General features: G+C 35.6%; 1 protein-coding gene across 1 annotated transcript; it reads left to right on the forward strand.

The window, feature by feature from the left end:
* The first annotated feature begins 5,173 nt into the window (after positions 1 to 5,173).
* LOC110006981 (protein FAR1-RELATED SEQUENCE 5-like) lies at positions 5,174 to 9,900 on the forward strand. Its single transcript, XM_088864652.1, has 4 exons — positions 5,174 to 7,004; positions 7,059 to 7,116; positions 7,320 to 9,352; positions 9,590 to 9,900. Exons 1-3 carry the CDS (start codon positions 6,855 to 6,857, stop codon positions 8,309 to 8,311), a joined length of 1,200 nt encoding a protein of 399 aa, XP_088720778.1. The 5' UTR covers positions 5,174 to 6,854; the 3' UTR covers positions 8,312 to 9,352; positions 9,590 to 9,900.
* Positions 9,901 to 12,277: the final 2,377 nt, after the last annotated feature.

Below are 12,277 nucleotides of genomic sequence, written 5' to 3' on the forward strand. Positions count from 1 at the left end.
TTAGTAGACGATAATGTGCACAGGGTGTAGGAAGCAATATTTTTCCGATATTAAAAGTTTAGGTTTAGTTTGACCTTAAAATATCCTGACTGCAGTCCAAACTTGGCTCAACAAGTTGAGATCATGGTCAAAACTCAAGTGGCCAAGTGTGTGCCCCTTGAAATGTTAAGTAGAATGCATATACATGGGTATCCATAAGATACTTTTATTTATAAAGATCTCATATCTGCATGTAAGTTTGCAGATCATATTTGTTGGCAAATTCAGAAAAAAAAATTGACGGGACTAGAAGGGAAAAAGTTGGCAAAGATCATAATAATTGCATCTCCATGATTAGGAAGTTTGAGATAGTCCAACTAGTCATGTGCCTTATCCTTCTTCTTGAAGCACTTAATATCTCACTTGGCCCTATGAAGAATTATATTCAAATGGATAATTTCTTTCTTTTTTACTTTGATGGGTGCATTCAAGCTTTATATCTTCACAACCCTTCTTTTCAGAGTATCTCTCAGGTCATTTCCCTAGAGTTTTCATTTGATCATTTCATGACCAACCTCGTCAAGATCTCCTAGAGAATGAGCCTTTTCAGCTTTTCTTTTAGATGAGATGTTAAGGACTCTTGATTGCAGGTCGAGTTTGTTTGGGTCCATGGGATGGTCCGAGCACGAGCCTGACATATTTGAATTATGTTGGTCTAAGGACATGGCCAAGCGTTAAATACGAAGGGAAACAATTTCATCTTCTTTAAATTTTCCGGTAGCATCAAAGTTTCCGGTTTTTTATCCATAGCTGCAGGTGTTTATCCCATAGTTATTGGGAGCACCACTCCCGTTCCGACATTCTGGTGCAAGGATCTCGCTTGGAACGTGTTCCAATATATTTTTTGGATCTTGCTCCAATTTTTAGGATTCTCGATCCTATTCATAACGGAGCTTGCTCCCGATGCTTCAGGGATCTCGCTCCCTCTACTTCAGGGATCTTGCTCCCATTCACAACGAATCTCGCTCCTGCTAAAGCACGGATCTCGATCCCATACACAACGGATTTCTCTCCCTCTACTTCATGGATCTCGCTCGCATTGTCTCACGGAACGCGTTCCGTAACATTGTAGATGTGGTTCCTGAACAAATTAAATCCCCACTCCCAAAATTTTAAGATTGTGATGCCGACGTTCTCAAAAAATAGATTGCACGTTGAGTTGTCGAGTGTGCCCACGCCCATGATCCATCAGGGTCTACCCTAACATACCAACCTTGAAATTTATTATTTCCATATCCTTGGGTGTAGTTTCTATAAGGTTGCAACCTTAAACAATCCAATTAAGACGCACCACCAAATTTTATCCTGTCATGTAATTTTGGTGTAAAAAATTCTTAGGATTATCTGAAAATCTATTTTCATATCTAATTAAATACTTTTAAACTCCAAAAATGGTTAAAATCATGTAGATCTATAAACATATGAAAATTCTTAAAATGGACAGTGTAGATAATATGTTGCAAGATGCAAAATTTCTGGCACTCAAATTTTTTTATTTTTTTCATACATTCATACATCTTGATGTCGAGATGATCAATTAGAGACTTTTTCAACATTAAAACAACCTTTTCCGATGGATTTTTGGGGTGCATCCTTAGTTCAACATTTTATGGTTGCAACCTTATATAAACATTTTCCTATATCTTTGATTTCATAAAATACTATATAATTATCAAATGAGTTCCCAAATTTGGATTTATTTATATATATAAATTTAAAATTGCCTTTATTTCTATGACAATAATTTTTTTGAAATTTTGAATAAATTTATTTTACCATTTTATAACTTTCTAAAAGAAACTTCTTAAATAAAAATATCATTTTAATATAAAAATTAATATTTTTAATAAAATTTTTATACAGTTATTTCTACCTAACGGTGATGCATTTCCCGAATTTAAGCCTAAAGGTAACCATATATGCTTAGGTTGCATCCAAATGGTACCCAATCCTAGACAACATATTTTCATGTATACAAATGCCAACGTAAAGCTCATTTCGTATCATGTATGCGAATTTGAACAATACTAATATTAATCGTGCATAGCATTAGAAGACTTTATTTCATACCAGATTAATGGGATTTAATTAATCCATGGACATCTAAGATTGGTTGTGCATGGATCTAGCCACATGGGTTATTGATAGATAGAATAATGGTTTCTAAATTAACCAAATTGAGATCGCATTTGTCTGGGAATGGGCTGCCGTGCTTAGTTGGTGCTCGAATCCATGTGTAATAGAATTGGGTTATTCATACAAGTAGAGTTCTGCGATGGGGGCGTAGATCACCATTGTGCGGAACACAATCCTACAATGAATGAAGCTCGATCTTAGCCAAATAGGATCATGGTATTGTTTAGATGGGGGAGAGACTCAATATTAAATGGGATGTCATTCTTGTTGTCGAAGGGAGCGCAATCCAAATAGACATGAGGGCATGATCCCATGTTACATGTAACGCATTCATGTCAAATAGGGATCTCGATCCCAATGTATCAAGATCTCACTCCCTATTCAAACGGGATCTTGCTCCCTAATCAAACGAGATCTTGTTCCATAAATACATGAAACATGCTCCCGTTAAATAGGGATCTCGATCCCAATGTATCAGGATCTCGATTCCAATGTATCGGGATCTCGCTCCCTATTCAAATGGGATCTCGCTCCCTGTTCAAATGGGATCTTGATCCTTAATACTCGCTCACCAAACTCTGGAGCTTCGGGCAGTCATCGATCTGATGCTCCCGCTCCCGAAACCGGGGCCACTCCCACTCCCACTCCCGGTAACTATGGTTTATCCTCAGGAGACAAGGCCCCTCAAATAGAAAAATAGGTTCCAAATTTCAGATGAGGAAGAAAATCAATTCCAAGGAAATCAAGAATTCAAGTATAGCATACTGAGTCAAAGCAAATATCAAATAGTCCACACTGAGGTAAAAAACTAAGTTGGTCTCTAGCCATCTAAAACATAGCAAAACCACATGAATTGAACACTATTTGACCAAGAAGGTCCATGGAGAGGGTAGGTTTACCAACTGATCAGTCGGTTCACAGACCGGCCCTAGTCAAGGCATTATAGGTTTATTTTAATTTCTAAGAAAAAGTGCAGCTAAGACATTGGGCTCTTTAAAGTAAATTGCTTTCATCACTACTCAATAAATGTTATGGAATTCATGCTTCAAAAAAAAAAAGGTTGTAATCTGGTGCTGGTCCCACCTACGCAAGATCCCCGAAGGGATGAGCTGGAAACGGTCTTAGCCTATGGCTTTTTATGCACAAAGCGGCCGCTCTCAGATTTTAAACCCATGCTCTTACGCTTGCTACCCGAGCTTTTTTTACCATCACATCAAGTTACGGCCCCTTGAAAGAATAAGTTTAATATGTGCAATTGAACAATCACCTTATTTCTTAACCATAATAAGATCCATTCTCTAGTTCTAGAAAGTGAGTTGTTTTCAAATTTTTTATATAACATTGTCACAGCTAGCTAAACTTGAGCTCCTCGTACAAAAAGAGGGACATTTTCCATAAGGGTCTAGTTTCTTGAATGAAACTTTAATGGTGTAACATTGAACTAGCTAAATAAGGTCCTCTGCAAAGATTAATCCTTTTCAAAAGGGTAAAGTCTACTGGTCTTCTGGATATTAGTGTACAAAATTGTGAGTATTCAAATGGGTTTTCTTTTGGGTGATAAATCTGATTTGTATAATAATTGTAAAAATTCAAACACTATCGGACAACTGTGACTGTGTGATGAACTTTGGATGGTGATGAGGTGTAGGTGAAGTACTGTAGAACTTTCACCTATAGACGTTTTGTAGTGTCTTACATAAACTGTAGAACTTCACCTACGGCCTTATCACTATTCAAAGTTTATCACACGGCCACAAAAGTATGATAGTGTTTGAATTTTTAATATTTTCTTAATACATTTAGGGTTTACGGTTTAAGGCTTAGAGATGATCTGAATTTTTGTAGATGTGTGCACCTTAGTGAGATGCACATGAATAAAATATAAAACAAATAATTTGAATGATAATAATTATACAAAATACCCCTATAAAGTTTCAAGGGTAATTTCATCATTTTATTTTATGACTATTATTTTTTTAATATTTTTTTTGGTGCGACTTAGTCATATGTACACACACCACAAAATTTAGATTAATCTGATTAATATAATAAATATAAAAATTCAAACATTATCAGACAACTGTGACCGTGTGATGAACTTTGGACAGTGATGAGGTGTAGGTGAAGTACTGTAGAACTTCACCTATAGGCGAAATGTTCTACTGTTTCGCCTCCGTCACGTACTTGCTATGTTCGTGGTAGTTTATTGTATGGACTCACAATAGGCGGAGCCATCCGCTGCAGCTCCGCGTGAATCTTTGGACCACCACAGACCTAGTATATTCGTGATGTTATCCACCACGAACATGCTAGGTCTGTGGCGGTCGAAAAATGCACGCCGTCTGATTTTTTCGAATGGCGATTGGCCTATGAGCGAAATCCCTGTATAGCATTTGGCCCATAGGCGTTGCGTAGATGCTTTCATATATATATATATATATATATATATATATATATATATATATATATATATATATATATATATATATATATATATATATATATATATATATATATATATATATATATATAGGGAAAAGTTTGAATGCGCAATGTCACGTATTTGGGTCTCGTGTGCCAATGGATAAGATTTTTTCCATCTAATCGGACGGCTCAAAATCAATGGGTCTAAAATTCAAACCCACTGCCTCTCTCACTCAATCGCGCTCCCTCTCTCTCTAAGCACATCATCTCTCCCTCTGTTATGAAACTCTCTCTCTCTCTCTCTGACGCTGAAGCCCTCACTCAATCTATCATGCTCCCTCCCTCTTTCTCTCTCTCTCTCTCTCTCTAAGCATTGGCTGAAACGTTGAAATGGGGGTTCACGAACTCTGAAAATCCCTCCCTCTTTCTCTCTCTCTCTCTCTCTCTCTCTCTCTCTCTCTACTGCGGATGAGGAACTGGGCAGCGAATGGGACTGTAAAATCAAGCGCACTTTGCAGCACAAACATGCAATAATTGAGATCTGTGGAATTTCCCCCATTTCAGGTATGGCAAATCTTGCTGCTTCATCCTCTTTTTTTTTTTTTTTGGCAAAGTTAATGAAATGCCACTGTCTCGGTGGATTTTGATATTTCCCTAAACCTTTCGCTATTTCTTGTCTGCATCCATTGTCTTAGTGGATTTTGATGCTTTCATTATCAGCAAGAAACTATATATCTAATATGCCAACTTTTGGGGGTTTTGGTTTTACAGACATTGAATGTCTTACACAAAGTACTTTTTTTTTTTTACAGTAAATGATATGAAATTCCAAATGTGGCCAAAAATTCTGTGAGATACCAACAACTTTTGGGGGTTTTGGTTTTACAGGCATTGAATGTCTTATGCAGAGTAATTGTATTTTATTTTATTTTATTTTTTTTTAAGCTCCTTCATCCATATTGAACATGAAGCATTTTGCAGTAAATGAAGCCATTTGATCTTCCTTTATTAATCGATCACCGATTTTTCTTGCTTATGCTCTCTACAAATTAATCGATCACAAATTTTGAGGCCACATTTGGGGGTTTCGGTTTTTTAGTGGTTGAATGTCTTACATAGAGAACTTTTTTTTTTTTTTATTGCTTTTTTTTTGTAAGCTCATATTGAACATGAAGCATTTTGATATTTCTTTCATCCTATGGGAAATGATGGGGAACACGATTTCTTGTGAATGCCAATTTACCATGGTTGCTTATGAATGCCAATTTACCATGGTTGCTTATGAATGCCAATTTACCATGGTTGCTTATGAATCATGTCTTTCTCATTTGAAGTTTGAAGTATAGCATCCGTAATTGTTTATTCAAGTTGGATGATGACTTGTATATGTGTTACTTACTATGATAATGATCATGTGGCTTGTAAGAATTTATGAGGCATGATGCTGTTGATCCATGTTTACGACTTGACTCTCTCCAACAAAAAATGCTAGGTTGGACAAATATAAAAGTATTATGAGTTCACATATTCAATAATGTAGATTGTTTCCAATAGAAAAAAAAGCAAAGAACTTCTGATTATAACTTATGTTACATGTTTTTTTGATGAAAGGTTAACTTTGTATTAAAGAATTCTTTGCCACATGTGGGGGTCTTGGTTTTTCAGAGATTGAACATAACTTTTTGCCTTGATGCATCATCACTTTTTTATCATGTAATCTAAGCTAAATTTGTTATTTCACTTGATGAATAGCACGTCTCAAGTGATGATCTGTTGCTTACACATTTACAAAATCCATGCTTCAATGAATTTGGTAGTGTTTTTCAGATTGGTTCACTTCTAATTTGTATCATTATCTTTTGTTCAACTTCCCTTCGGATAGTTCTTTCTTATGGTCACTGTTATCTTAATTTCTCTCTAAACTTGGACTATATTCTTTGGTTCTGTGTAAGTTTTATGAAAAAGTATAGTGCTTGGCCCCCACTTTTGTATATTGAGATGTTATTATGCCTATATAAAGGTTTGAATACATATATTTATATAGTTTGTCTTTTTATGTAGGGTTACTTGAAAACTTAGATGGATCACACTGTTTTAGATTGTGTGTCAGCTCCCACTTGTGCAATGAGAGACACCAATGAGCTCATGGAGCAGGTTCTTTATCTTGCAACCCCTCCTAGAAATTTCACAGAAATACAAGATGGAGAACCTGACTCCTCAACCAAACTCTTAGAAAAAATATACCCCGTGTAGGAATGGAGTTTTCTTCAGAGGAAGATGCAATTGAGTACTACAAGGCTTATGCATTGACGAAAGGTTTTGGTGTTCGTAAGAGAACTACCCATAATGAAAAAGGTGAAATGATTCACAGGGAAATTCTTTGCTTTAAAGAAGGATTTCGCAAAGCATAGGATCAAGCTAGTGGAGAGAAACTTCTTGAATCAAGGTGTGGGTGTAAGGCTAAACTAGGAGTCACTAGAAAAGCGAACAACAAGTGGGTCGTGACTAGGTTTACTAGTTAGTCCAAGGAAAGCTTGTTTAATTCGCAGCCACCGAACATTATCTAGTAGTATCACAAAGTTGATGATAAATTCAATGACTTCGGCCATGATTAAGCCAAGATATATTCATAGAGCAAGCTGGAGGGATCAAGAATGTCACATGTACACAAAAGGATATCGAGAATGAAATTGCTAGTGCTAGAAAAAAACTAAGATGAGAATATGTTAGTCTAATTATGCAATGGCTGTATAAAATGAAAGAATCGAATCAATCTTTTTTCTATAGATTGAAATTAGATGAAGACGGCCACATTCTCAACATCTTATGGGCAGATGTGACATGGAAAGTTTCATATCAATGCTTCTCTGATGTGGTTATATTTGAAACCACATACAAAACAAACACTTTTAGTATGTCATTTGCACCCATACTTGGTGTAAATCACCACTTCAATACAACCTTGTTTGGATTTGCACTCATATTTGATGAGAAGATAGAATCATTTGTTTTGGTATTTGAAAATTGGTTAGAAGCAATGGGTAGACAACAACGGGGCGTTATTCTCACTGATCAAGACCATGCAATTTCAGCCGCAGCGAGACAAGTTTTTGACAAGAGTGAGCATCATTACTGTAAGTGGCATATACTTTTGAAAGTTAAAGAAAAACAATGTCATGTCTTGCGCATGCATTCTTCCTTTTCAGATACTTTAAGGAGTTGTATAGCTAGTCCAACAATAGAAGAATTTGAATTGGAATGGAAATTAATAATTGAAAAATATGAGTTGGATAGCAATGAATGGCTAAATAAGCTTTATGGTTGTCGCATGCAATGGGCGGATGCATACTTGATTGGCAGGTTCACAGCGGGTATGACTTCTACCCAAAGAAGTGAAGGGATGAATAAGCATTTCAAGACGTACTTGACATCCAAAACTAGCTTACATACGTTAATGGAAATATGTGCAAAGGTGCAAAATAAGAAGGTACGAAAAGAGAAGAAAAACGACTTAAAAGACATTCAATCTACTCTAATATTAAGAACAACTTCTTTATTTGAGTCACAGGCATCAAAAATATATACTCAAAAGATTTTCAAGATATTTGCGGAAGAGGTTGTCAATTGTATGAATTTAATGAGTGAATTAGTTGATGAAAATGGACAGCTTGCCAGTTTTGAGGTGGCAGATATGGGAACCAGATCTAGATAATACTTGATGGAATTCAATGCTCATGAGAAGAAGGCTTCTTGCAATTGTCACTTATATGAGAGGATGGGCCTTCTTTGCAGGCATGTGCTGAAGACTTTTATAATGAAAAATATTTTTGAAATCCCTCCAGCATATATAATGAGGCGTTGGTCAAAAGACGTAAGGAGGGGTTGTTTTGTTGATGAAAGTGGCACTACCACCCTCCATTCGATATAAAAATTTATTGCAGACTGTTCGATACCTCGCTGAGTATGCGTCAGAAAGCATGGAGGTTCATGATTTTGTAATGTCTTTAATACACAATGATATTATAAAGGTTGATGGTAAATTCGGTTGTAAGCGACGTCCACAGGTTGACACCATGACCCATGTCAATGATGAGAGCGGAGCTTCTGGTTCTATTGACACACCAAATGGAAGTTACAGTTGTCTTAAAGTTCTTGATCCTCCAAGAGCATAGACAAAGGGACAGCCAACAAATGCAAGAAAAAAAGCTCGATCAGAGGGATGAAAACCAGTGGAAAATATTAGGAAATGTGCAGTTTGTCAGGGCAGTGGGCATGACCGAAGAAATTGTCCATCATTCGTCTGTGAAAAGTACTAATTCATCCCTTTAGAGTCATTTGAATTTCATTGTATTAGGTGTTTGTGCTTTTTCAATAATTAACTATTATGATCAAGGTTGGGCTCTCCATCTAGTTATTCTACATGTTTCCAAGAAATATATGTTTCCAAAGAAATATATGTTAGTAAGCCAACATGTCGTGTATAACTTGGTTTTCTATTCTTGCGATGCTTAAATGGTGGAATGGATTTCCTTTGAAAGTTATCTTACAAACTCTTAAAGTGCCATTGATGCATAGCTAGTGATTTGTATTTTATGTTTTCCAAACTGATGTGTATATCAGTTAAGAATGTGAGCAGCAATTTTTTCTCCTTTTTGGGTCATTAATTCTTTGCAATCGATACAGATGATTTTGGATCTTGTTGTTTCAGATGATAGAAGAAAAGGAGGGCAACCTGAGAAACTCACTCGATCAGGTATTCTCTTATTTTTCAATTGTCGTGCAATTGCAAGGAATACAGAAAACCATTCAAATATTACAAAAACTGACATAAAAAAAAAAAGGAAGGAACTATGATTATGCCACTATCTTTGAAATGTTTTACTAAAACTTGCATTGTTTTAGAACTTTTTAGATCTTAGATACCACTCATGTTCTGAGTGACTAAAATGCATAGCTTTAGAATGGTGTAAAATTGGCCATTTGATCGTAGGTTTATTTTGGGAAGACAAAGGAGATGGTTTTCAGTCTACGATGACCTCCTGACATAATGCAACAATAGCAACATAATTTGACTGTAAAGTCATTTGTAGATCTGGGTTTTTGTTGTGCTCAGAGTCATTTGTACATCTGGGTTTTTGTTGTGCTCAGGTGGATATTTTCAATCCCTATCATCATATTGAAGCAATTTTTTTTTGGTCAGCTTATAGCATAAGATTTGTAATATTTAAAGCCTTCTCAAACAAAGGTTTCAATATAATCATGACGATGTGATACAAAGAAAAAAAAGTGCATTTTGGAATCTATTGTGTGGGTGTTCATTCTTTGGCAAGATATAGTAAAAAAGGAATTTTCTTCTGCCGGCCTCTATCCACTAACTTGCTCCAATTTTTGTTGAATGCATAAGTGTATCTCTCTCTCTCTCTCTCTCTCTTCTCTCTCCTCTCTCTCTTTCTCCTTTGATTATTGTACATATGATGCAAAGCTACCCAGTTATCAATGTAGGGTCACTTATGTTCATTTCTTTCATTAGTTCAATATAGATTTGTTTTCATGGTTTACCTTTGGAATGTGAATTTGTGAAGTCAAATTTCACAATAGTGAAGGAAAATAGAATTAAAATTGAGCTTTATCATTTTACCATTTGGAAAAAGAGAACATAAACGCCATTTTTTGAGATCTACTCTAAAAATCTATTATGGTCTCCTTGAAGTCCTCTTATTCTCTTTGAATATATGTTGGGTTGTGTTCAAATTTGGCTGATGTTGTCTCCAAACTTGCAGTATTATGCAAAGATGGGATTGCGTACGTGTTTGGTTATACATTCTCAAGACCCTATTGCCGAGTCTTTGTTAGGATGTAAAATCGAAAGTACTTCTATTGCATGTAATGAGAACCTATTAGCTGTGAGATTGGAAACGACAAAGGTAACACTATTTCCTTTCCTTTCTTTTACTTTGGTATTGGGGCCACGTTGGGCATCCTTTGATGAGGTCTTATAGCCCTTACTTGATATCAGTGGCATTGTCAGCTTGGCACGCCACTGCACAAGGGGGAAATACTAGTACCCAACATCTTATAAAATGGAAAGAAAACAAGCAGTTTGACTCTGCATGTTACTGTAGTAGTGGGTATTATCAATTACGAGTGCCTATTTTTCGGTTGCACCTGCAGATGCCATTTAAAATTCACCAAGATATGTGATCAAACAAACACAGAAACCCAACCTTGACTGGCTTCTAACATGCACCAATGGCCAAATATAAATAAATTGAAAGAAAATGCCCAACAATTAAAAACTAATCAAAAAGCAAATAACTTTCATAACAGTCATTGTTGAAACTGGTTATATACTCAAATCTTATGAGAGTAAACTTGTTACATACTATCTAGTCATATCAAATACTTTTCAATAAAAGTAATACAAACATAAAAGCATTCATTACACACAAGAAAACTAAAAATTGTTGCATACGCCCTAAAGTATCAATAATTTTGGTGTATATCATGACGTTTCAAGTTTATATTGTAATTCATTCCTTCCATATATTCATCGTACCATTGAAAAAAAGTAGAATTTGTACATCGATAGTACATTCTTCTAGGGTTAGATCGGGAGCTTGATGTAGTTAATTTGCATTGTAAATTGCACCGTAGACAGGTTCGCCATTGATATCCTCCAGCATTTGTGGAAACTGATGACATGCTATGTACTTCAAAGGTCTAGACCTGCATCCCAATTTCATAACATGGAAACAATGGAAATGAATTTCTCTTTTATAGCATAATCAAATACGAAAGTAACCAATATAAAAAAAAAAACTCACACAAAGAGTTTTTCTTGCGACCACAATTTGTCAGACCACAAACTAAGTATGATTCATCCAAAACAAGCCTCATTATTGACAGACTGATTATGTTACACAGGCCCCCAAATCAGGTTTGTCAAGGCTCGTACGATAAAAGAAAAACACAAACAAAGCCCTGATTCATTTTGTAAAATGGTTTTGAGCTCATACAATTTTACAGACCATAAGCTAGCATTACTCATCCAAAAAACCTCAAAAAATAGATCTATGGACATAATTTAGTTGCTCTGTGTAAGACATTCAAGCACTGAAAAACCGAAACTCCCAAATGTGGCCACAAATTTTGTGATCGATTAATTTGTACAGTTCATAAGCAAGCATCAATTATCCATAAGCAAGCATCAGTAAATGACATCACTCATCCATAAGAAAACATCAGTAAAATGGCATCACTCATCCATAAGAAAGCATCAATAAAATGGCATCCATAAGAAGCATCAGTAAGAAGGGAAATGGCCATGGTAAAATGTTATCCATAACAGTTTAGTTGCTCTGTTCAAGACATTCAACCCTTGAAAAACCGAAACTCCCAAAGGTTGCCAAAAATTCTGTGAGATACAAATTTCTAAAGAAATTTCTGTAATCATAGTTTTATTGCTTTGTGTAAAGACATTCAAGCATTGGAAAACTGAAACCCCCAAATGTGGCCAAAAATTCTGTGAGATACCAATTTCTAAAGAAATTTCTATGATCATAGTTTTGTTGCTCTGTGTAAGACATTCAACCACTGAAAAATCAAAACCCCCAAATGTGGCCACAAAATTTGTGATCAATTAATTTGTAGATATCATAAGCAAGAAAAATATGTGATC

The sequence above is a fragment of the Amborella trichopoda genome, chromosome 4 (assembly GCF_054954075.1).
Source record: "Amborella trichopoda isolate Santa Cruz 75 chromosome 4, AtrichopodaSantaCruz75HAP2 v2.0, whole genome shotgun sequence".
In the NCBI taxonomy this organism is placed as follows: domain Eukaryota; kingdom Viridiplantae; phylum Streptophyta; class Magnoliopsida; order Amborellales; family Amborellaceae; genus Amborella; species Amborella trichopoda.